Raw genomic sequence first — 24,748 nt, 5'->3', positions numbered from 1 at the left:
CAGATTAAGACCTAGTAATCAAGATCATCCATCAAATAGAATTGTTTGATGTTTCATATAGCTAACCACTTCTCTTTGATACTACAAGTCTTTGAAATGAGCCAAGGCCGGCACGTGAGTGTCAAGGCCGGCATTACTTCGGGGGCGAGATGCGGACGGAACAAGTCCGGTGTGCCCTAAGTCGTGATTGGTTTTATGCACGCAAGGCATCTAAGTAGAGTCACTAGGATATAACTAGTATAGTCAAGTTATGAAACTTGAGATGCTCCCACATTGTGGTCCTGCATCGACTGAATTGGCAGGTCGCGGAGAACAATTGAATAATGTTCGGATCAATCGCCCGATATAGTCAAGGTCTACACAGCTATCGCAGGTGTCCAGCTTAGGTACAGTAGCATTCAATGAGGCCATGACGTGCTGCCCAAGCCATCAAAACAGCCGCGTCAGATGGGAGCCACTTTTGAGCTTCCTGTTGGGAACAAACCAGCCGACAACTTTCCCCATTAGATATCAAGGTACAAGTATATCTATCTCAAGCCAGAATTGGTTGGCTAGAGCAGGCCTGCATGCCCATTATTGGCCATCCAGATCATTACTCGGTGACCTAATTCGACCAATCTGCCGACTCGAAAAGTAGAGGCCTTGTCCCATCTATACTCCAGACGCATGGCGCGGTTGGATGAACAAGATGATCTCACGCCCTTCAGGCACCAAACCACGACCAGTCACACCATTCCATAACCGACACGCTAACCCGCCAGTAAGAATTTTGCGGACCATTTCTGAGAACGTCGTTTGGCATGCAAGTACTCCGTACAAGTACAATCATATCTTGGCTCCGATCTCGGAGACCTATCCCCAGAAAATGGCGCCAATGTCCAAGCTTCCAAAGTTCGTATTCTGGGAGCGCCTTGATTCCTTAGATTAAAGGGAAACTCGGAAGAATCAAGCCCTCGTGGAAATACCCGAAAGGCAGCCTTGTCTAGCGCTATCAGACATGGACACTTGCCGTTGAGGCTCACGACGTTCGTTCATGCGGAGCACGGAGCTCCCCCTCGGATTCATGATGACGACGGGGAGCAGGTGATCCGCTCCGGCAGCCCCCATCGGACCCCCCCCCAGGCTTGTTGCCCATACGAGAGTTTGGACCGCTCCAGTAGGAAGCTTACGGACGTTGGTGGCTGACACGCCAGCGAACGATCGAGGCCCTTTGGAGGGGGGATTTGGATGGACTGGCCAGTAGGCATACGCAGATGCACACGGTTATTCCCGAGGACTAGGCATAACCGCATCAACGAGGAAGATTCAAAAAAAAAATAATGATCAGCACCCGTTTGCCCAGCAGTAGGCAGGATGAGCGACGCTCATAGTGGCTGACATAGGGAACAAGAGACCTTGGCCTCGACGAATGGCGCGAGGGAGAAATGATCACTTGGCACGTTTCCAAACCGTGATCGCAGGGCCCCACCCACACCCTGGGCTGCCGCATGGCTTTGGGGTTTTTGAGTCGCGGCCGTGCGTCCGTTGGTCCAAACGCTCTCGTGTGGTTTTTTTTCTTTTTCTTTTTCGCCAGAGCCAAGAAAATGGCGGTTAGCAAGAGGACGAAAATAGAGACTGGATTGGCGGGGGGAGAAGAAATATTGGAAGTGTAGCCGAGTTCTCTAACCGAGCTGGAAAAGTGTATCAGCTCGAGGCGTCAGATGTCCGGGTAGGGTTACATAGTTCCCGTTATAAAATGGAGAGGGGTTGTATGGTTGTCAGGGCGAGGCAAAGTGGAACATCTCCGACCGCGATCGTCGTTTAGGTCAATTCTTCTTATTCGAGGGAATACTAAGATCACGATCACAGGGCAGCGATTAGGCCGGACAGGAAGGGATCAAGCATAATGCTCCTTACTGAAGATAGAATAGTTAACTAGAGAGATTATTGGTTAGAAGCCCGAGGTACTCATGGGCATAGATAGACATTTTCCATTTGCTATGCTGCCAGCAGCTGCCAGTAATAGTAGTATGTAGTTAGTTAGCACTTATTATGAAGTACTAGTTCAAGCTCTTTATGATAGGTCCTGCTATAGCTAGTCAGTCTCCTATAATCACCTATGGTCACCTATCGGCTCAACCGGCCATCAAATCCGAAGCTATCCAAATACTAACCCAGACAGCCTCGATCGTGGTGAGATAACTCGATAGCTAGCCCTTCCAGTTCAAGTGTTTCAATGCGAGATGCCATGATACATCATCCAATCGACGTCTACCAGATCCCGGGATTTCCAACTTGCCCACCCCCGGAAAAAGAACAGCGTCACATCGTCACATCGCCTCGTGTCCTCCGATGGTCGCATCTCCCGAGCCACCGCGCTTTCTTTATTTACTTATCCGTGATTGATTTGCGAGGTATGTCTTTTATTTACTTCTCATAGGTCCTCCGGTCATTCTCCAGACTTTATCCAGTCTCCTAGCTTCTTTTCCAGCTCTGGTAGACATTTTATACCACTGGCTAGCCCGCATAAGTTCTCTTTTGATAATAATTATTCCCAGGACCCCCAGTCTCCTTGAGGCAAAAAATAAAAACCCAAAAAGCACGGCAATTTGGACTCCATCCAAAAGTGGGTAATGGGCTCCACCAGCGCCTGGCCTTGTCGACCATTCCTCGTTGAATCATTTAACCCATTTCGACCACCCGACCTCAAGCCGTGCTTGTATATACCTCTTCTGTCTGCCGCCGGATGAACGTATCTCTGATTGATATATAGCATTTGATTTCCTGCTAAAGTGAACTCTATACCTTTGAAGTGATTCTCTTCCCCACCAATTTTCTCCCACACCGCTCGGCCTCAGGCACCCCTCCAGGGATACTCTTCTCCATTTATAGAGCGACCTCGCTCTCTCCCCTGGTCGATCCCTGGCCAGATTCTCAAATTCCTCTCTGATTGTTCAGTTTTCTGTTCCCTGCATTCTTTTTTTCTCTCTTTATTCCGGCGCCTTTTCTCTTGCTTCCCTCAACTGCCGAAATTACCAACTGGCCAAAACTGCCGAACAAGCTTCGTCCATCTGCCAGTTCTCCGAAACCTGACGACTTTCCCCTCTCTCCCTCTTGCATCTGCGCCCGCATACCAGCAATTTACCAGGGTACGTGAAAAAATCATGCCGGTCGATCATATTCTCCCTTCGGTGTCCAGCTCCTAGCATGATCGTCACGGCTTGTCTCCTGCAAGCCCCCCCCACGACGCACTCTTAGCCCTTGGCTTGTGTAGTTGTTCCACTGTCCCGCTATCCCAGCTTGTCCATACTACTCTATGTTCCACCTTCCCCTCGATTATCCTGCAGACCGCGTCACCACGATCGACCTTCAATTGCAACCTTGCTAACCTGGATCCAGTCCCTGCGCCTGCAATCTAAGCTCGCCAACGCTTTATTTTTAGCCCGCCAGCCCCGCTACGCGCGCTTCTTTCCGTCTCTGGCCCTTGCGCCTTCAAGCCATTAGACTGCGCGGTCGTGTCTTGATTGCGCGCTTTCCTTTAACATTCCAGGGTCGCCGACGTCACGGTTAAGATCGGAGTGCTGCGACTAAAAGGTACAATCTTTTGTCACTTGCTATTCATTTATTCGCCAACATTCGTTCGGCGTCATTGGGCAATTGAAATTGCTCGTTTAGGACCCTGAAAACACCGTTCTATCGTATCTTTCCTTGCCTGCGCTCCGAAAAGCGCGTTTGAACTCCACTCCTAGGAACAAGAGTATCCTAAAACAATGGCATCGGTCACTTCAATATCGTCCGAGAAGGACAACGAAGAGGATCGCGACATCATGCACGAGGAGGCGATCGAAGATGAGGACCATGACATCAGTTCGGAGATGGATCCGTCTCAGCGAGAGTATCTCGAGTTTCACCATCAATTAGACGAATTTCTATCACCTCTTAGCCTGGATGACGGAGTGCTCTACAGATTGGCCCGTCGCTTTTCCGAAACCTACCGCCACCTGGCCTTGACGTCCGATCAGCAGTTTTTACCGACCCCAGTAACTCAGCTTCCTACTGGTCAAGAGACCGGCCGATATCTGGCAATTGATGTTGGAGGCAGTAATCTCCGGGTCGCATTTATTGAGTTGCTTGGCGAAGTGGAGGAGTCAGATTCCCGCCCTACAGATGCCTCGGAGAGGTCACGAGACACCATTCGCAAGGCTCAGCGACAACGGGTCAAGCGCACTTTGGAACGGGCTTGGCCAATCCAAGAGCACTTGAAGAAGGACAAAGCAGAGGATTTGTTCTCGTGGATTGGTGACTGTATTGCTGAAGTGGTAGCCGAGAGTCTCACGTCGGATGCCACCAAGAAGGACATACCAGCAGAATTAGACATGGGCATCACCTTCAGTTTCCCAATCATGTCAGTTCATCTTTTTGGGTTGGATTTGAATGCAGAAGGCATTTACAATCTATTACCCGGTTTCGTCTTGGTATCCCCAGTGCTAACTTCTTCATAGGCAAGAATCGCTAGCTGAGGCAACGCTGATGCCCATGGGCAAGGGATTCGCTATTACTTCTAACCTCGATCTTCGCAACATTCTTCTCAATGGATACGAAAAGCACACCAGGAGACCGGATGATGAGGAAGAGCCTTCTTCCAAGCGCCGGAAGCTTTTCGCTCTACCAAAGCTAAAGATCCAGGCCATTACGAACGACACGGTTGCGACTCTGGCTTCACTTGCTTACAAAGTGAAACAACTACCCAACAGTCGAGTCGCTATGGGTATCATTGTTGGCACCGGATGTAATGCGACCATTCCGATGAAGCTGACCGAGCTTCACGAATCCAAAGCCAAAAATGTTAACACAATGGATCCAAATGCCGTGGAGACTATTGTTAACACGGAATGGACCATTTCTGGAGCTGCGCCACCACTACGAGAGCTCAATATTACGACCAAATGGGACGTTGAATTAGATCGAGCGTGCGCACGTCCCGGATTTCAGCCATTCGAGTACATGACTGGTGGTCGATACATTGGTGAATTGATTCGCTTGATTCTGTTCGACTACCTTACGTCCAAAGGAGGGCTCTCCAAGCGAATTCTACCCGCGAACCTGGTTCAAGAGTACGCACTGACAACCACCTATATCTCCGACAACGTAGCGAAGGCCCGATCAGACCAAGACCTTGCAAAGGCGCTGAACGAATCGCTTCCCCCACCCGAGAGCAGCGACTGGCGTTGGGATACGCGAACAGCCGGTGCATTCCGAAGAATCGCACGAGCAGTGCAAAGGCGATCGGCAGGACTGATCGCCGCGGCCGTAATCGGCCTCTTGGCCTGCTGCCGTGAAATCGAATTGAAGGAAGACAGCAACGCCAACACCCCCGAAGCCGCTGCTTCTCCACAAAGCAACGGAGACGTCCCCATATCTAGCAGCACAGCCACCCCGTCATCCATCGCAACGCCCGGCAACAGTGTCCACGGCCACGTTGTCCCCGTTCTCCAACCACTTCCTGCTGACTGGCAGTCCGGCCCTGAAGAGCTAGTCGTCGCCTATACGGGCGGCATCATTCAACATTACCCGCAGTTCAAGGAGATGTGCCAACAACATATTGACCGCTTGATCATGCGCACGGGTCCACAACAAGGAGGAAAATCGGTCTTTTTGCGAGAAGCGTCTGATGGCGGCGTTATCGGTGCAGGTGTTTTGGCTGGCATGGTTGTCGGCAAGTAAAAAAAGGGAAACTTATATTGATTTTGTTACGCTTTACGATTTTGGGCCATGGGCAATGTTCGGCTTATTCTGCGAATCGCTGTTCCATCCCGCTCATAGAAATGAATTGATTAGGTTCTTGCGGTGAGAGGACGTGAGCTCTGTTATGTAATTTTTTGGAGACAACGTCTCGAGAGCATGCTCTGAATCAGATCCCTCGGGGATGATATGGACACGCACGATAACCTAAAGCTCTTGCTTGCGTGGCTCTGTGGTGGATCGGACGTAATGGGGAATGCTAGGCCGTTTCTAAGGCGCGTGGAATGCGGGTCCCGGCTTGTGATGCACGGGGATCTTCAAAAACGGCTTTTCATAGCTGCTCGACGGGAGGCAAGCTTGGTCCAGTGAAGCTATTGAATGGAGTCCTCAATCGCCGAAACCATCCATGCTTCGCAGGACCAGATTGTATTATTTTCCGCGGCGATGGCCGTGCATGCCCACTCGATTCCGATATGTCTTGGCAAAGATGGGCCAGACATGCCGCTCGGAGTCTAATAGCCCTAGCCGCGATATATATCCAGCATGTACTTTTTTTTTCGCTTTGGACTTGATGAAGGTGATTGGACCTGCAATAGCTCATATCAATCGGAACATATTGTTGCGCACGCCACGTTTCATAGCGCTTGGTTTTCCATCTTCATATTCAATGCCTGCCGCTCCTCCATCGCCAGACATTCGTTCTAAGCGTTCTCGAAGTTCTGCATCGGCTTGGGCAATTGTTTTGGTCTTGACTGAGCTCGATGGTTGTTTGTCGGTTGTTGTAGGGGTCTCGCTATTCGTGCTTGTGGAAGATTGGTTTGAAGGTTTCTTTAAAGTATCTATGGATGTGATGAAACAAGTTAGCGAGCTATATCTGCTGAGTGAATCGTATGTGAAATAGAGACGTACCTTTTAGCGCTGAGGAGGTACTTGAGGATAGAGAACGACTGTAGGGAAGGTGATGCATATGATTGGAAGACATCCACCCTCTACAAAGAGTCTTCATAAGATGACTTAGCTCCGTTGGGGATGGCATTGATTAAAGAGTACCAGAAACGCTTCATGACAAGATATCTGAAGCTATTCATTTAGTTGAATCGAGACTGACGTAGATGCGCGATAAGGAACGGCCATGTCACGTGACCTCACGTGGGCGATCATCCCCGCGATCGACCATGCCCAGGCAACTCAGCGTTAGACACTCCTCTTGCCCTTTCGACATTCCTCTCCAACAGGCCCATCTTGCATTCACTATGGCCGCACAACAATCATACTACGAGCTCTACCGTGGGAGCAGGTATGATGATCACCACAACAGTACAGGATGTTGATTTGGGGACTGACTGGAACCTGACTAGCCTCGGCCTGTCCCTGACGGATACCCTGGACGACTTGATCAACGAGGGCCGTATCGAGCCCCAGCTCGCGATGAAGATCCTGTCCACCTTTGACAAGGTGGTCACCGAGGTTCTGGCCGAGAAGGTTCGGGCCAGACTCACGTTCAAGGTACATTCGTTTCGTCGAAGGAGTCATCCTGGACAGACGATCAAGGCGGTGGCTGGAGATAACGTTCATTTGGATAGCGCAGGCGGGCTAACTTTCTCTCCCTCTTCTTTACTTTACACAGGGCCACCTTGATACGTACCGATTCTGCGACGAGGTCTGGACATTCCTGATTAAGGATGTCCAGTTCAAACTCGACAACCAGACTACCATCAACGCGGACCGAGTGAAGATCGTGAGCTGCAACAGCAAGCGACCGGGCGAGACATAGAATGGCATTAGCGGTCGAGAAGACTTTGGCGTTTCTTTTTAATTTCGGCTTGCACAGGCGTTTCCAGGCATGTCCTTGGCTCAGGGCTATGACCCCAGCCGGCGTTGAGGGAATCATTTTCATCGCTCTGTATTATGCATAAACAAGATCTTTCATATCAGATCAGATACCCATATCAATTGAAAGATCTACCATACACTTTTCTCCTTTATTTAGTCTTGTGTAGCAACCTTTTGATTTGAATAATTCCAGTGCTCTGCTTGACCCCGACGCCCAAACCAAAGCGGGAGGTGACCTCATCTTATCGGTGCCTATCAGAGCCTCCTTCCCCATCTTCTCCGCGCCGGAGCGCGTCGCGCAAAATCCTCGCAACTGCTAAACCAAAGGCGCACCATGCCGAGAACTCTGCCTTGGTTGTTAAATCAGGGTACTGACGGGAAGGTAAAGCGAGAGTCTACTCCTCGAAAGCGTGTCAAACGAGAGCGCACGCCCGACGACGACGACGCTACCCCGAGAAAGCCTCCCACATCACCCGACAAGCGGGATTTCTTTAGGTCTTGTATGTGATTGGAATTTGAAAACTTTTTGGGATTGCGCTAACCAAGATACACATTGTGCAGCTCAAACTCCACCTACCTCGCCCGCGCGAGCTTGTCCCGCCCAAGAGTGCGTCTTGAGCTGCAATACCCCACAATCATGGCGGCTGGCGCTAATCATGAGGTCGTAGGTTCCTAATCGAAGGCTTGGACCACGACGATGCATGGGTTATGGTTGAAGACGAGTTCTACGCCATAGCTCAATCATTCACACAACATCTACACTACGCCGAATACATTCGACGGAAGAAAGAAGCGAAAGCGCAGAACACGGACGCGATGAATGAAATTCAGAGGCCGACAGATGGCAGAACAAAGTTACCGAAGGAAGCAGAACGGAAGAAGGAGGCCGACGCGCTCGCTGCGCGTCAAAAGGCTGGGTTGGCGCAACTAGGTGTTCCGGAAGGAGACAAAGCTGATTCTGAGGATGATGATGATACCTGGGCTGGGACACATCTTCATGGGCTTATGACCAGCCCTAGGAAATCGCGCACCTTGGTCGGTACGCATTCATTGAAATCCTCTACGAGGGCTGCGGCGGGCTTTGGACAAGCTGCCGGCTCTAACAGCGACCGAGCTGTAGCTGGGGCTCCATTATCAAGAGCAGCGGCTGCGCATATCGTCGACATTCATGAAGAGACAGCATCAGATGATGGTTTCGATATGGACGGAGAGACTGCTTCCGACGAAGACGACGACCTCGATGGGCGGACCCGTCGGGTCACGATAGCCCAGTCGAAACGGCTACAAACGCATGGCCCTACAAGAACCGCTCACCCCAAAGATCCTCGAAATAGCAGGGAAAGCATACACAGCATGCCTACAATAAAGCAAGAGAAGGCGCGGGTAACTCCCGCGCCGGCTAGCGGGTTCAAGTCAAGAGTTCAAATGCTATTCGACGACCTCGACGAGCTACCAGAGCCATCGCGATCCAACACCTCTTCTAACTCCGACATGAAAAAGGACCCATCCTCCACAAACAGTGTTATCCAAAGTGGTCCTGCAAACGACAATCTGGAATCCAAGAAATCCCGCTTCAATGATGTTCCGACTTTTTTGTTTTGAATATGAGATACCCCCGACTTTCACATATCATGCTTTGACGATCATATTAATTTCCCACCTATATCTCCTTCGGGTTCTCTTCCGTCGTGACGAACAAGTCCATCTCACTGGTGACTGCCTTTTCAGGGCTGGTCGTTGGTGTCGACTTGAACCAGCGAGAGCGCTTCATGCGGTCTCGGAGGCGGGCTTTGAGAGTCGGACGCTCATTCTCCTGACATGGCCCTGAATCTTCTCCTTGACGGATGGCTGACGAGGAATCGCCTCGATCATTGTCTCGTCCTTCTCCATCGTTGTTTCGCGGCTGTTCTGAGACGTCAGCGTGCTGTGGCTGGGAGGTCAGAATTGGTCGCTCGGTTTGATTTTGAGTGGGTGATAAGACTGACTCGGCATCTGAGAAACACGCAGGCAGTTCTTCTTTGCGGAAGTTGGTGGGAGGTCCCTGCAACAAAGATCATTGTTAGCCACATTTACGCTCGGTCGGCGGAATACCTCATGCACTCACAATCTCAATAATCTTTCCTTGGTTACGAGCAAACGGTGCCTTCAGGCATCGGAAGATCAGTCGAAAACACTCCATTCTGACGGAAGTGGCTGTCCGGTTCTCGGATCGGATTGGGGAATATTCGGTGGCTTTATATAAGGGTCCAGTATCGATGACTTCGGGGACGGCTTAAAACGGCTGAAATGTCTTGGTACAAAGACTGATCGCTTTGTCTTCGAGAAACGTGAATCGTGAATGGGCAACGCCCTGGCTGATGAAACAAATGCTACACAACGAGGGACAAAATGCGAAACGAGAGACTGGCGACGGTGTAGGTCTATAAACGGAAACAGAAGAAACAAAAAGCTGCAGATGCGCTAAGTCATTGATGCGCTGGATGGGAAAGAGAACCGTTTAAATGAGGCCCTACCTGAGTACATATAGTAGAAAAAAGATACACCCCTAGTGGAGCGCCCGGAGCCGAGTTCCAGAGCCTTTCATGCAGTATGCACATCCATACTATCCACGGCGTGTCAAGGACGAATTGCTCCACGGCCCCGCTCATACAGGTCGAACTGGGCGACAGCCGACTCCTCCTCAGGCATGGACTAGGGCCAGTCAGTGACAGGCTCGGGAGGATTCACCCATGCAAAAATCCCTTTGATGGGTCTGTGACACATTCCAGCTAGTAGACACTCTACGCTCTCCCTGGCGGCAGTGGCGGGCTGGCCAACTCTTCTTCTCGCTTTGGGGAAACCCTCGACTCCTGAACAGCAAAGGATTGGCTACGATCGCGAGAGAGGACAACCCGAACCTTCGGAGTCTTTTGTGACTATTTCGGTTTTCCATGCAGGAACCATTCATGACATGCGCTTTGGTCCATTGCACTGCCACGGTTTCTTTGATCCGGGACACGGCGGAAGTATGCACTCCGAATTCACGGCGTATCTATAGGTATCGGGTCCTTCATTACTTACAGGCAGCAAGGTCATAATGACCTGCAGCCTGCAGGGAAGAAGAAAATGCAGCCAAACGCCCCAGTCGTGCGAGCCACTTGAGATCCAGTGGAGCGCAATAGTGGAGAGGACTGGCCGAAAAGGGTAAAAGGGAGGATCGAAGGAGTGCCTCGTGTCCCAGAAACCCCATACCTCATTCTTGGCCCTGGCCCCAGGGGGGCAACACCCATGTCGACGTTTAAGGTTTCAATCTAGCAGCGCCGCATTTCGATCGAGCCGGCCTCGACCCGTCGTTTGCTCGGATACGTGCCTGAAAAAGCAAAGAAAAAACAGGTTTGGTGGAAATGCCTACAAATGCCGGCAATTCGGTCCCGAACAGCCCCGTTGTGTTGTCTGACCTGTCTTTTTGAGCTGGGGACGAAAAAGGGAACCTTACACCCTAGAACCACATAGTCCTCTTCAGCTACATACCCGTATGAAATATTACTTGCTTTGAATATGTGACGAAAAAGCCAGAAGTCCTGCGCCATCTGGCACGTAATTATTGGCGTCAATCTGGGTGGATGCCAAAATAGATCATCAATCGCCCTCGGTCGTGTCGATCGATCATGGATTCGTCACTGACAGGGATGATCAGACAGCCCAATACCAACTGGATGAGATGTGTGATATAGCCTATAGTGTATCTACTGTAAATCCACAATTATGCTACCTTCAAGTTCGAGTACTTTGTTTATTCCTTCAAAAGCTACCATGCACCCTGTATACTTACATTACTATGTATTGCTATCCATCTTATAGGTACAAAGTAGATTATAGCTACCCTGGATATTCAATAACAATTAATACTGCTCCTTTATTTTACGATAAATGACGCACCGTATGTATCAAGTAGTCAGAACGGCATTCTACTGACAATGACGGTAACAACCACTGTACTTAGATACAAGACAAGGCTAATTCACACAGTCTTATTTCTTATTTGAGCAATTCACGATGGACTTCTCCCAGTCAGCATTGTCACATGAAATGAGACCCGACCTCAAAATTCCCAAGTCCTTGCGTACATTGAAATTTATTACTAAGAAAGGGTCGTGTATCTTTCGAGGTGCTCGTCTCCCTTGCGTCGGAGCAATGTTGCGCTGAAGAACACCTCACAAAACTCGGCAGTTTCGGCATACGAATTGGCACGGGCGTGATGAGTAGAAGAATACAGAGCTGAAAAAGTTAAAGTAAATAAAATCAACGGTTGTACAGAAATGATGTTATTCGCAAGAATACCGTAATATAGGGCTGGTCTTAGACCCGCCTTCTTTCGAGCCTAGTAGCAACAAACGAAGCCTGGGCTAATGATCGAGGCTTAACTCCGAACCGGGGCGATGCATACAAGGGGCTGCGGTACGATATTGAGGTCCTCGTCAACAGTATTACGATCCAAAAGCTCAACCTGGTGGCACTGAAATAGATCCAAGCGGTAATTTCACCTAACTTTGACACTATCGACGGGCATTTTCCTAGTACCAGGCAACCAACCTTATCATCTCAACTGCCGAGTTTCCCGAATCTGTGGGTTCAGTAACCAACCGGGGCCACGATAGCTTCATCGTAATTTGACATCGATTTGAAATCGGACTGGGCGTCGAATGGCACGTATTGGGGGAAATGTTTCCTTGCAACGCAAGGTTAACCAGATATGCTGGTACCCCCAATCCTCGTTTAGCCCATCCCGAGCAATTGGGACATTACATTCTTGACTCCATTGATCGAAAGTTCCACACTTTGACCTAGGGATTGCCGCTTTGGGGGCTTCCTTACGCTGAAAGATTCATTCCTCGTTCAGATTACCAATCCTAGTAGGGGATTTTAGGTTCTTCACGCCCATTTTGACCGTGCACTGAGACTTGTTTATCATGATATCGTTCAAATAGCTAGTATATGGCCCTCAAAGCGGTTTGTTTTGGATATATCATATCTCGTGGCTGATTTCACTTTACTCTCATGGCCATCATTATCTTTTGCAACCAATGACAGCGACAATTGAGTCCGCTTAGCGCTGTGCGATATTGAACGAGTCTCTCACGCAATCGTGTAAGAATCTACCAACTACTTCATATGCCATGGGCTTAATGGGACAATTTGAGCTACTAAAGTAGCTGTATTGATGGAGATGAGAAGTGGCTAGCCATCCATGACATCCATAAGACCCCTCTAAATTAAGTCATTCCAGTTCCGATACAACTACACAGACACATCACGCACCAACCGCGCTCCTGCCCAGGCGTACAAGTAGTTGTGTTGGTACCAATTCACACTAGAAAATTAGTAAATCTTCTTCAAAGTGGTTCTGAAAAAGGAGCTCACAATGTAGTCCGGCCCGCGATCCGGGGCATAGTTGCCCACGAGCCACCTTGAATGATGTTATGCTTGCCATCGAAAAAGTCCGCTAGAATATCTGTGAGCATAAAGCCTACATATGATGGTTTATATTATATCACTTACATGTGTAGCCGGGGTAAATCTCCATGGCTTTGAATCCCTCGTGTGCCGTAAGTGGTGTGCTGGTCCATTCCCAAACGCCACCCAGATCACCCTGCCCGGCGAGCTTGTCGCCGTTTGGCGTGACGGGGACGGGGTGCCAATTCTGGAAACCCACATTGGAGCCATCAAGTGCACGGAATACTGACGTCTGTGCTGAAGAGAGAGTCTTGGTTGTTCCATTATTCATGTGCTTGACTCCGTTGGAAGTGCCATTGACTCCATGAGAGGTCCCATTAGTTCCGTTGCTATATGGTATATTAGCTTTGCTCACATGGGGTAAATGTCAAGATTCATGGAGATGTACCTGTGACTATTGGAAATCCTTCGCACTCCTGTTCCTCGAAGCTGATCGGCGTAAAGATAAATGCTGCGGACCTCTTCGTGGGAGGGGATTCTGCACCCTGTCCACTTGGCATGGCGAGCCAGTTCATCGTATGAAGCGATGACCGGCCAGTCTTGTGCAAGATCCAAAGATACCGGACCAAAAACAGTCCTCACAGCGAAGTTGTCCATGAAGTCTTGGGGTGCGCTCTGACGTGACTCGCTAAATCCCTTCGAAATTGGATTACCCTGGTCAGAGTGGATACGTGTCCAAGATGCTGGCATTTCTTCCAGATGGGCCGCTTGCAAATACTTGGCGTACTCTCCGTTAGTGACTGGTCGAGCTTGAGCCTCGAACGCGTGTACATGGACGGATCTTTGTGGCTTCTCATTATCCCACCCAAAGGAATCCTTCGGCAAAACATTATCATCGGAGTCGTCCAAGCCAATCGTGAATGATTGTTGTGGGATGCGGAACCACGTATTGGGCCTCTCATTTTCCTTTGCATCAAGAGCCAACTTCTCAAAATTGGGTGTTTCCACGCCAATCGGGGGAAGAGTCTTTTCGCTTTGAAGCAGCATGTAAAGGAAGGTTTCGAGGTGCATTGCCTCGTGCTCAAAGCCAATCCAGAGAGCTTCACCGAGACAACGGTCTCGGATGGCGGATCCCTCCTCAAGAATGGATCGTGCTCTGTTTCGTACCCGCTCCGAGTAGTCCAGAATCTCGTCAAGAGGCGGCCACTCGTCCGGGATTTCACTATGAGCATGACACTGTTCAGGATTCTCGACATCGGGGTCGATGCCACGCTCGAAGATCTGCTTGTAGTATTTCGGATCGGTTGGCTTTCCACACAAAGCGCGCGTCAAATGAATATCTAAATCCCACACAGTTAGCCCGAGAACTGTGCAGAAACAGTTGCATGTGAACATACCGAAAAAGGTAGGAATATGACCGAGGTAGAAAATTAGTGCATTCCGGAGCTTAATAGGCTTCGACAGAAGTTCCTCCCGGGGAATCATTGTCTTGGTCACAACATCCCACACCGTCCATAGTGACTGAAAGTCTTCAAGTGTCGGGACTGGATGAGCTGCGTATTGAGACGGCTGCAGAGGGATATTCAAAGAGGCTGGTGAGAGCAGGTGGACATCTGAAGTTAAAATTGATTAAGTCAGTCACTCTTGTCTGGCAAATGTGAGTCTCGCTCAATTTACGAAAACGAAACCTCATATACGTACGATAATCATCTGTTGAATTTCCGAACACAACCTGGGAAATTAACCCTGCGTTGCGGCAGAGTTCCTCACGCTCATCAATGCCATACTTATACGCCTCCTCGAAGATGAGTTTCTCTCCCCTCGGGATCTGAATATCATTGATAGTCACATCGACCTTTGGTGAGTAGAAGGCCTGATGTCGGCCATTGACTTTATCGTATCCGGTAATGATTTCCCACTCACTAGCCTTGAATGCCTCGAAGCCGAGCACCGAATTGGCATGTGCCAGTCCGTTTTCATAGAACTGCTGGGTCACACCTTGAGAGTCGTTATAAGCTCTGTAAACCTTCTCTGGAGTCTTACAAGCATCCAATCCAATAAGCAGAAAATCTGCTGGACCCAGAGCTTTGGAGAAGCCACCCAAGAAGTCCGCGGCTGCAGCACGATCAAAGTTCCCCAGGGATGACCCCATCGAGAGAACCACAGTTGGTCTGGTGCGGTTTTCTGGGTTCTTCAACCATAAGAGAGCGTCATCATATGTTCCATGGAGGCCGTGGAGCCCGACATAGTTGAAGCCCTCAGGTGAGATCTCTGAGAAAGTCCGCTGTAGCTCCACCAGTGATAAATCCAATGCATAGTAGTCCACTTGCTTTTCCACCCGTTCACACTCCCGCAGAAGAATCTCGATCTTGCGCAAATTTCTAAGAATTAGGTGTTAGAAATGTGCAAGGCCAAAGTGATCCATTCACGGGCAGTCCATCAAAGTCCACGGATCTGGAGTTGCAAGGACAACAGACCCACTACCAAGCTCCACCAGCTGTGCATTCTCCGGTATCCGCTCGACGATTCTCTTTGCATGTATTGTCAAAACCTCAATCTCCGCGTTTGTGAGGTAGTATTCGTCCAGATAAGTGATCTTTTCGAATATCTTGAGTCCCCTGGTGTCGTAGAGGAGTAGCGTGGGGAATGAACGTGGTTTATCCTCTTCAGGATTCAGACTTTTGTACAAATCATCCACGAGAGAGAATTCCAAGTCATCCTGGTGGATATCGACAATCTCGACTGCGTCCACATTCCTCAGTGCTGTTGGAGACATTGTGGTGATGGTTACTGCAAGAAAATGAAGGATGAGCGCAGATCGACAGCCTATCTCTCGCAAAGCAAACGTCACGGAGTAGAGTAAAAGTATAGAGTGAGGAAAACATACCTGGAATGAATGAAACACGTGTGCAAATGTTGAGAGAGGGGAAAGGCCAGGGTTTTAAGAACTAATCCTGGCAATCGTTGTACCTCGGACGCAGCTTATAGAGCTAAACTCTATGACGAATCATCGCCAAACACCAGGGGCAAGGACGACCCAGACAAGAAGTCACGACCAGTCAAATCCCGAGGCAGGCTACACGAGGGAGGGGCGCAGAAGACCGTGGAAAAGGCACCCACATAAGACCTTACTGTATTTGACATTTTTGCATTTGCAAGCTCCAGAGCAATATCATAAGAATTCAGTCAGATTGGCCCGCGTAGACCCGGTTTTGTCTCGTAGAACATGTTTGCATCAAGGAAACCCCGCAAGTCTAGATCGAGGGTCACTCCTGTTACGGCGCGGATCCGCATTATCAGATTGGACCAGATTGGACCAGGACCGGTTGAATCAGCCGTGTGCTGCCGTCTGACGTCGCGAATGTCCACTTTGGTGTTTGCATTGCCCCAGTCATTGTCCCGATCCCTCCAGTCGCGGCGATCGCGGGTGTGGGGTCAAAGAGCTTCACGACGCGCTGAGGTCATAGCGCTTGGTTTGGCCTGTTTGCTCACTTTGCACTTGGTGGATTTCCCTTGTGGCTTTAGTCAAAAGTTAAGTCCAAGTTTAGCCAACTAATCAAAACACCGAGCGACTTCATTCATGGAACAATAATCACAGCTGACAAATTTATCACTGTGGTCGTCCGATCGAGATCGGGCCTGCTGGTTTCTAGCGCGATTTGCGCGCTATTTTGGATCCACTCGAATGATTCACCCTCGTATGATCTCGTATGTTGATATTATCGATGCTACCTATATCCACAAGAGTAAGCCCCGGGAACCATTAGTCCCTTTTTTTTAGTATTGAAGGCTGGTAACAAAGGTTTCTTCAAACTAACTAATATCAGTCTCTCAAACGGGCTGAGTCTTTGAGCATCTGTTAAAATGCAACAATACAGGCTATTTTGAGGCACAAAAAAGATGAACAATGGTCATTGAAAGCTTTCAGAAAGAATGCGATTGTCTATGAGAATCTTCGCTTTGTGTCACTGATGTTCGAAGCAGCGAATTTCCGGATCTGCTGATTATATAAAGGCTTAGGAGTTCCTGAATATAACGATCACCTTCCATGACCTAGACGTCCAGAAGCCCTTACCCTCAAGGCTACCTTCCCCATTTGCCTCGGCATCATGTTCTCTAGATTATTCTCCTATCTGTGCAGTGGTCACTCTGCAAAGAAGGGAGAGCAACTTGCGGACTGGAATGTCGAACTTCTTGCCACAGCAAATTCAAAGCTTGCTTTACAGCTCCAAAGAGCAGATAAAAAGATCAAGAATCTCAAGACTAGACTTGCAGAGTCCGATCTACTTCTCGCACATGCTCAGTCGCATGTGGGAGATTTCAATTATGCAGCTCTGCGGCTGGAGGACGATCTCTCTGAGATGCCTGCTGCCTTGCTGAATTCAGAGGCCGACCGGCGCTTTAACTGGATCGATGATATCTGGATATGCACAGGCAATGATTACCTTAAAGATGCAGAGGAAGTTTGGAAAATTGGAGATATTGAAGCTGCACGGAGTACACTGGAGACTTCGCTCATGGCCAGCTCGTGTATATCAGTAGCTGAAATTCTCCATTCTCGGGTCTTCCATGCAGCTATCCTGTATGCCACCGGTAAGTACCATGAATCTCTTTGCCAATTGGATCGTGTGATGAATTATGTCTCCACTCGAAGCGAAGTTCAGCAGCTCCGGTATAAGGATATTGTTGGCACTGCATTCTTCATTGAGGCGATGGATTTCATGGCAACGGAGAGGTTTGAAAGAGCCTACTGGTCATTCTCGAGATCTCTGCCACATCCACAATATTGTCACAAAGCTCGGGAATATCAAATCAAGGCTATTGTGGAATTTACTCGACAGCAAGCCTGCGAGGATGGTGCGTCGGATTCTCTCTCTCTTCGTCCTATGATCAGCCTGGGGGAGCACCTGCCAGTTCCAGCGGATGTTGATGACGACCCGTGTCAGTACCGAGTTTGGTGAATTTTTTTCTACTTTTATATGCTTCTAGAATAGTCTTCTGGCGATTACTGACTTTCATCAAAGGCATAAGATTAAGTAGGTTGACTATCATTGTTCGCAAGCGCCCCCCAAATATACATTACCAAATTTAGGTTTCAGCGCTAATTTACTTAACAAAGTGAGAACTGATAAAACCACTGCCCAGGTGGAGACTATGCCTGTGTAGGAGAGAGATAAACAGTTAAGTATCTGTCTCGGTCGCTTGCTTGATACGATCTAAGAAGTGAAGATCTCCAGATCCAATTAGATAGCCAATCAGATTTCTAGGTATCATGGCCCTTCGCGCCTGACCGCGTGGCATGGATAGCCCAATCTGATGAGACTAGTATTAATTCACAGCCTTATTTTGGTGTGGATGATTCAGGCTAAATTGGTGCCCAATCTGATAGCATATCTTTTCTAAGCCGAAATTAAGTTGCCCTGATGACGTAGACGCCCAGCCATGACCAAATATGAGCCATAGTGAGATAACAATGACCGGTACATAACTTGACACATGGTAGGAGAAAACAAAGAAATCACAAATATGATGACCACGTTGGAAAAGCCATGTCAAGACGCATAAAGAAGCGACCTAACAAAGAAACAAAAATTTCTTTGTCGGCCTAATGGGTAGACTTTAAAAGCCCAATGAAGCGCTCACTTTATCAGGGGGCACCTTTTTCGTGGAACCACACTCAGAGAGTAAAGACCTAGTTTTCGAAAATTTTGAACATACTGCTCCGACACCTCAGCAGATATTCCTCTCTCTTCTGTTTACGATCACCTAGATTTTTCCCCCATATTCTTCATAAAGCTCCACAGTCCACAGTCCACCCTCCCGATATGGCCGAAGCCACGCCTGGCACCGTTTCGCCACAAAGGAACAGTGCACCTAAAAAATTGAATCCATCTGGAGATGAGCACTCGAGCATGCCTGATGCACTTGATTATGTTCCAATCACACCGAGCGACCTGGTCGACAAGGCCAAAGAAATAAAGCGCAACCTGCAAGATACGCATCGACACAAGTCTGAAGTGGTCAAGATGGTCATGATAAATCAGACCCCTTCAATACCGACCGAATTCGGGAATAGGTTGGGAAACCTGCGAGTTTCTCTCTCCCTTGTGACAGTCATCAACCAAATTGCCGACAATCAATTTCGGCAGGCCAGAAAACAGGCACAGAAAGCGCTTACCCTTGCAGAGGCTTCAAAGGACAAGCTTTCGGTTGCCCGTTGTCATTACTGGATGGGCCGAATTGAGTTTGAAAAGCAAAACATGGAGGCGGCCCACGACCATTTTCTCGCTGCGCGCCCGTGTGTCATGGATGATTTCAATCCAGAGGGGGAAACTGTTCGGTTCTACCTGGAAGCATCAAAGAGAGGAATCTCTGAACAGTACCTAAAGCGCATACTGCTTCAACACAATAAGGCTTTGATTGAGAGTGCCCCTCATGAGAGACCTTTCAAGCGACCTTATCCATCATCGCGAAAACGCAAACGTGAAGTCCAACCGTGGAAGGTTCTCCTCCGGCCAGCAGCCTCGGACAAGACTGGAAGGAGACAGAAGCAGTCATTGGGTGTGAGCTCAACGAAGCCTCATACCATATTGAATGAGTGGATTGTTAGGGACTTGCCCGACCTCCCTTTCCGACCAAAAACCTGTTCAAGCACCAGCGAACCCGATCCGCCACCATTGAATTGTCATGATGACTTTCATCCAACGGAGCAGCCAACAGAGGCTTTCAGGAAAGACGATACGACAGGTGAAATGGGAGCACATAATGCTCGCCCGTTAGAAGGGATGGCGTGGCTAGAGGCAGCAAGTTCTCAGCCGCGCCTAGAACAACGTGGGCAATTTACCCTTCGATGTTACCCTATAGGGCTCGCCTCACGAACGCGTTCAACGGATATTTTCTCGAAGCTACCCAGTGAAACACTCCTATCTGACCAGGAATGGGAGTCTCTCAAGAGCCTAATGAGCAATCGTGCAATTACCATGGCCTATCTGGCAAAAGAAAGGCAGCTCAGATTGTTCAAGGAGAAGAAAAGTTCAGGTGTTATCGAGGTTGAGGGAGATTGAGGTTGACAATTTCAAATCGTGTAATCTTATATAGCAGCCTTTGTGTGTCCGAAGATACTAGAAAGGGAAATTGTTTATAGCTCATAAGAAGTAAAGCTTCGTCCTTATATCGCTAACTTGCCGCGGAGCCAGACCTTTGATCTCCGCCGGTGTGCCACAGGAGCAAATTGTAGATTAAAGTTCAAAATCTACGATATCTCTTCAATTATTCCCTTTACTCAAGGCAAAATGATCATCCATACTAGACTTGCTCCGAACGGAAAGTTACGGTCCGCCTCAATCCGTGGAGGGGAATCGCATTCTGCGTGCCGATTGGATCCCAGGCAACCCTCACTATTCCCAAAGATCGATGTATATACATAACTATAGTAACGAATATAGCGGAATATGTAGATCCAGCTGGTTCTTTGGTGCTGGTCCCGCATAATGGTCAAGAGAAACAGCTGCCTGTCCTCCGCGGGTGCATCTGGTTACATCTGACATCTCTCCATCGCCTGCAACCTGTGGACGATCTAAACTCGACCAGAATTGTAGTTTCGGATATTTTTCCGATTTTATTTCTCTTTTGCCACATATAAGTTGCAGTGTGCTAATAATTAGCTGTGAGAAGATCTAAAAGCCTTTCTTGAGCTCGCTATATTCTTATATTTGCTATATTCTCAGAACAAATACCATGTCGCCAGCTTCATTTACCGAAGAACCTGCACACCGAAGGTCGCAAGTCAATCTGAAGACAGAGGAACGAAAAGTTTCTGAATCGGATTGTCCCGCCATCTCTTCAACTTGGCGGCAAGACGTGCACTTCCTGGGTGACAAAGAGGGCAAAGTGCATCTGCGTTGCCCTCCAGTATTTGATGACATCAACGAAACCCGCAGTTACCTGAAGCAACACCTGGCGGCCGCTTTTCGAGTATTTTCCAGGCAGGGATTCGACGAGGGTGTAGCTGGTCACATCTCTCTCCGCGATCCAGGCAACCCAAAAACTTTCTGGATCAACCCTCTCTCGACACATTTCTCACAGATCTGTGTCAGCGACTTGGTACTCGTCGGTGAGGATGGTGATGTTCTTCCGGAAGGAGCACACAAGGCCATCAACGGCCCAGCGTTCACCATTCACAGTGCTATACACCGCAAACGACCAGATCTAAACGCAGCGTGCCACGCGCACAGTGTTTACGGTAAGGCGTTCAGTTGCTTTGGCCGCCCAATCGAGATGCTTTATCAGGATGCGCTGCGTTTCTATAACGATTTATCAGTATACCCACGTTACGGAGGTACTGTGCTCACGGCTGAGGAGGGTAACCGTATCGCGGACGCGCTGGGGCCAACCTGTCGCAGTGTCATTCTACAGAACCATGGCATGATAACGTGCGGTAAGACGGTCGATGAGGCAGCTTTCCTTTTTATTGCGCTAGACCGGTGCTGCCATGCGCAGTTGCTTGCGAATGCTGCAGTGTGTCCTGGTTTCGAGAAAAGGTATATTCCCGATGAAGAGGCCGAATTCGCGCACAAGAGAAGTGGCAATTCAAATAAGATGTGGTTGGCTTTCCAGCCGTACTACGACCAGGTGGTGAAAGAGGAGCCTGATCTGCTCCAGTGACTCAATGGGATACTTTTGGTTATGATAAAGGTTTGTGGGCAATCCTTATAGAAAAGGGCACCTTATGTATCTAGCTGTCTTGTTCAATCCATCCCTACACACATCCTGTCATCTTTCGTCCTCTTGTTCAAGGTGTAGGCTCATCTCAAAGTTTGTAAGAGACAAGTTTTCATTCATAAACCCGAACAGCAAGTCTTGACCAGGATCAAAAATATCCACGAAAGGTTGCATCTGTTCCATGTCATATATTGGAGAGCCATTGGAAAACTGTCCACCATGGTCGGAGGATTGAGGAAGTGCCAGAACCTGAAAATCTGCTGGAGCTAAACAAGCAGCCGTCAGTATCAGCTCTTTACAACAAAAGGTTATCGAATCGATAGTTTTATTACGAGGGATAGCTCACTTGGTGACTCTTGGACACCACGGGCAGCCATAAGCTTCCGTATAATACGCGCCGTATCGGCAGCTCCCGAATTTGGAACTGCTAGTTCATCCAAGCACTTCAAGCTTTTGGTAAGCAACGTTGAAGATTCGTTAAATGCATTCCTGTCGCTGGCAGTCGAAAGGGATGCAGTATTGAGCACGTGAATTGTACATGCGACGTAAACAGAGTAGCCTAGCAAGTAGCTAGACTTGCGCAACGGGTAGATAGATCTGTAGCTCAAGGCAAGTCTAGTAATATTTCGTGCTGCTTTCGTACATCTTATCCACGAGAAAGCCGATGTTCCAATGATAGAGGCATCATTATGATTGCTCGTTCCACTTCTAGGTGCTGTGGTAAAGGGCCGATGCAACAGAATGATAAGCGCATGATAAGTTGTCAAGATTACTATACGATTTGGTGCAACCGTATCGGGTGGACATTTCAGATCTGTCGCCCAGGGCTCGTAAGTTAGATGAGCTGGAAGGTCGTGGTACCATGCTGTTAAGGCTTCGTCGAGGGGGCGGATTTCATGAAGTGTCTTCGAGGCAGTAGCTCCAACAAAATATATCTTGTCAATGATCCGGGTCATGATTTGAGAGAGTAGACAGAGTTGTTGGAAGACGGTCACCGAATATGCCGAAGCCACTGCAGGGAAGGCCGTACTATCACTTGTGCCTTGTATGGCAGTATCATCGTAGGGCTCCCACGGCTCTAGCTCTTCGAAAGTATCCAAAAAATTCTGTGAGACATGCACATCCTGAAGTCTGATTGTAGGAGGTCGTCCGAGGTACAGACTTTGGAGTTTCTCGCACACAAAAGCTCCCCAGAAGACACGTCGCCGAATTTCAATATCCTCGGCATTATGTCTATGGGCCTCTTGCGAGTCTATGTGCAGACCCAGGTCGTACACCATACGCATGGCATAGCCGGTATATAACCAGCCCTTGGAAGTCATACCTCTAGCGATGAATGTCGACCCAAGCATAACCAACGCAATGACAGTAGGTATACTCGATTGAAGGAGCAAGCCCTCGCCCATTAAGAGCTCGTCGCAGCGAGTGAAAAACCGCTGACCTGTTGTCCCTGGGTCGGCAGGGATACTGCGCACATCTGGCCGTTCGGAGAATTTGGATGCACACGCAAACACAGCATACAGCAAGAGATCCGAGCAGTATGGTCCACCATGTTCCAGTTCTCGCATGAAAGCCGGCCGATACGTCAACAGAAATGTATGGTGCTGCCTGCTCCAGTGAAGATTAAGCAGATGAAGCGCCAGATCCGCCGGTATTCCCCTTATGAATTTCAAACGACGGAGTCGATGTTCCCGCTGTCGCTCCATTGCAGCATTGGCAATTAACTGGTACCCTAGCGACTCTGTTGATACTCCTTGCAAATCATGGGAACGGGCGAGGTCCACAGCTTGCATTGGACTGTTAACATGAACCACCGAAGTTGAAATGAAAATGCCATCGCCGACTTGGTTGTTTCCATTTCTCAAATTAGACTCCCCCGTAGTACAGCCTTTGTTTTTCTCGCTGGGGGAAACGACACTCTCAATGTTTGTCTGTATATTCCCTTCATTCCTCGGGGTGTTGAAGTCTGCACCGTTTACATCATCGGTGTCATCAACTCGGGATCTCGTAACAGATCGAACACATCCGAGACCGCTCAGTGGTGGTTGATCTATCTGGCTTCCGACAGCATGGGCAACTTCGTGGCAATGCTGCTGCAATGACGGCGCAGCCATTATGGTACCTCGGTCGGTCGACTCCCATCTGTTTTGGACTCTTACACTCTCGAGTAGAGCACATCTTTGGGTCTCATTGGCGTTCATCAAATAGTCCAGGGCACTCTCCAATTCTGCTTTCTCTTCCTCCAGGATTTCGATTCGTGCTCGTGAAGGACGTTGCTTCTGAGGGCCGTTGTGGTAGATGCATAACCTATTGCTATTCCGGCATGTAGAACAGGTAGGTTTCTTTGTGTCGCATCTGATCTTGCGTCTGCGACAGAACTCACATGCCCGGGTCATCTTGGGTAACGCAATACTTCGCTCGTTTCAAGTTCTCAACAAAAAACCTCACTCAACCTTCTCAAGCTTTCGGCATCGGTGGTGACTGCGTGAGTATCGTCAAGCTCCTTCATCCCGACTCGTCGTATTTGTTGGCTCGGGAGGTATCCTTGCCTGATATTTTCTGGGCTGGCAAGGCTGAAGCGCTAATCAGGAGGTGGGTGTTAGACTCAAACTGAATCTAAGTTCAAAAAGGCTGGCGTCTTACCAGTCATAGTGCGGGTGAAATTTTAGCCCAGGGTCATTACACTTCCCCGCAATTGACTTCCCCGCCCTTACATCCTAGTCTCTGGTCCTTCGTGCCTGGTACATCATGGGAGATCGCCATCGCTCTCATTGAGGTACTCCGAGTGTGGGATGCGTAATCTTGTGCCACGGCTGTCAAATGCTCGAAGGATCATTGGGCGCTGCTGATGGGCATGCTCTAGGACCCGCACAACATGACCTGTGAATGGCTCATTCAAGCGTGAAATACGATCCGGCCGTACTTGCTGAACAACACGGATAATTAGTTGCAGTTTACTCTAACACGGAGTTTGTCACTCCGTCGGACGGGCTCAAGCACTCCGTGTCAACTTCGGCGTGCAGCCCTCTTGCCGTCTTTG

General features: G+C 49.0%; 9 protein-coding genes across 9 annotated transcripts; 6 read left to right on the top strand and 3 right to left on the bottom strand.

Moving 5' to 3' along the window:
• Positions 1-3,749: 3,749 nt before the first annotated feature.
• N7496_007163 (hexokinase family protein) lies at positions 3,750-5,703 on the top strand (the record flags this gene model as incomplete). Its single annotated transcript, XM_056700092.1, has 2 exons — positions 3,750-4,384; positions 4,482-5,703. The coding sequence occupies 2 exons, from the start codon at positions 3,750-3,752 to the stop codon at positions 5,701-5,703; spliced, it is 1,857 nt and encodes a 618-aa protein (XP_056555505.1).
• A 1,271-nt stretch (positions 5,704-6,974) lies between these two features.
• Positions 6,975-7,495, top strand: N7496_007162 (transcription initiation factor IIA subunit gamma; the record flags this gene model as incomplete). Its single annotated transcript, XM_056700091.1, has 3 exons — positions 6,975-7,018; positions 7,080-7,203; positions 7,349-7,495. The coding sequence occupies 3 exons, from the start codon at positions 6,975-6,977 to the stop codon at positions 7,493-7,495; spliced, it is 315 nt and encodes a 104-aa protein (XP_056555504.1).
• A 767-nt stretch (positions 7,496-8,262) lies between these two features.
• On the top strand, positions 8,263-9,156 carry N7496_007161 (uncharacterized protein; the record flags this gene model as incomplete). The annotated part of the gene is made up of 1 exon (XM_056700090.1): positions 8,263-9,156. One exon carries the CDS (start codon positions 8,263-8,265, stop codon positions 9,154-9,156), a length of 894 nt encoding a protein of 297 aa, XP_056555503.1.
• A 58-nt stretch (positions 9,157-9,214) lies between these two features.
• N7496_007160 (uncharacterized protein) lies at positions 9,215-9,733 on the bottom strand (the record flags this gene model as incomplete). Its single annotated transcript, XM_056700089.1, has 2 exons — positions 9,215-9,595; positions 9,659-9,733. The coding sequence occupies 2 exons, from the start codon at positions 9,731-9,733 to the stop codon at positions 9,215-9,217; spliced, it is 456 nt and encodes a 151-aa protein (XP_056555502.1).
• A 3,038-nt stretch (positions 9,734-12,771) lies between these two features.
• Positions 12,772-15,763, bottom strand: N7496_007159 (DUF323 domain protein; the record flags this gene model as incomplete). The annotated part of the gene is made up of 8 exons (XM_056700088.1): positions 12,772-12,801; positions 12,853-12,904; positions 12,955-13,036; positions 13,093-13,376; positions 13,436-14,327; positions 14,385-14,600; positions 14,689-15,368; positions 15,465-15,763. The coding sequence occupies 8 exons, from the start codon at positions 15,761-15,763 to the stop codon at positions 12,772-12,774; spliced, it is 2,535 nt and encodes an 844-aa protein (XP_056555501.1).
• Positions 15,764-17,096: 1,333 nt separating this feature from the next.
• Positions 17,097-17,948, top strand: N7496_007158 (uncharacterized protein; the record flags this gene model as incomplete). Its single annotated transcript, XM_056700087.1, has 1 exon — positions 17,097-17,948. One exon carries the CDS (start codon positions 17,097-17,099, stop codon positions 17,946-17,948), a length of 852 nt encoding a protein of 283 aa, XP_056555500.1.
• Positions 17,949-18,812: 864 nt separating this feature from the next.
• On the top strand, positions 18,813-20,051 carry N7496_007157 (uncharacterized protein; the record flags this gene model as incomplete). The annotated part of the gene is made up of 1 exon (XM_056700086.1): positions 18,813-20,051. One exon carries the CDS (start codon positions 18,813-18,815, stop codon positions 20,049-20,051), a length of 1,239 nt encoding a protein of 412 aa, XP_056555499.1.
• Positions 20,052-20,724: 673 nt separating this feature from the next.
• N7496_007156 (uncharacterized protein) lies at positions 20,725-21,651 on the top strand (the record flags this gene model as incomplete). Its single annotated transcript, XM_056700085.1, has 1 exon — positions 20,725-21,651. The coding sequence occupies one exon, from the start codon at positions 20,725-20,727 to the stop codon at positions 21,649-21,651; it is 927 nt and encodes a 308-aa protein (XP_056555498.1).
• Positions 21,652-21,759: 108 nt separating this feature from the next.
• Positions 21,760-24,104, bottom strand: N7496_007155 (uncharacterized protein; the record flags this gene model as incomplete). The annotated part of the gene is made up of 2 exons (XM_056700084.1): positions 21,760-21,974; positions 22,055-24,104. 2 exons carry the CDS (start codon positions 24,102-24,104, stop codon positions 21,760-21,762), a joined length of 2,265 nt encoding a protein of 754 aa, XP_056555497.1.
• Between the last annotated feature and the right edge of the window lie 644 nt (positions 24,105-24,748).

This window comes from Penicillium cataractarum, assembly GCF_028827025.1.
Source record: "Penicillium cataractarum strain IBT 29864 chromosome Unknown utg000005l, whole genome shotgun sequence".
Classification (NCBI taxonomy): Eukaryota; Fungi; Ascomycota; class Eurotiomycetes; order Eurotiales; family Aspergillaceae; genus Penicillium; species Penicillium cataractarum.
The sequence above is the reverse complement of the archived record's forward strand: the minus strand, read 5'-3'. Positions and strand labels throughout refer to the sequence as shown.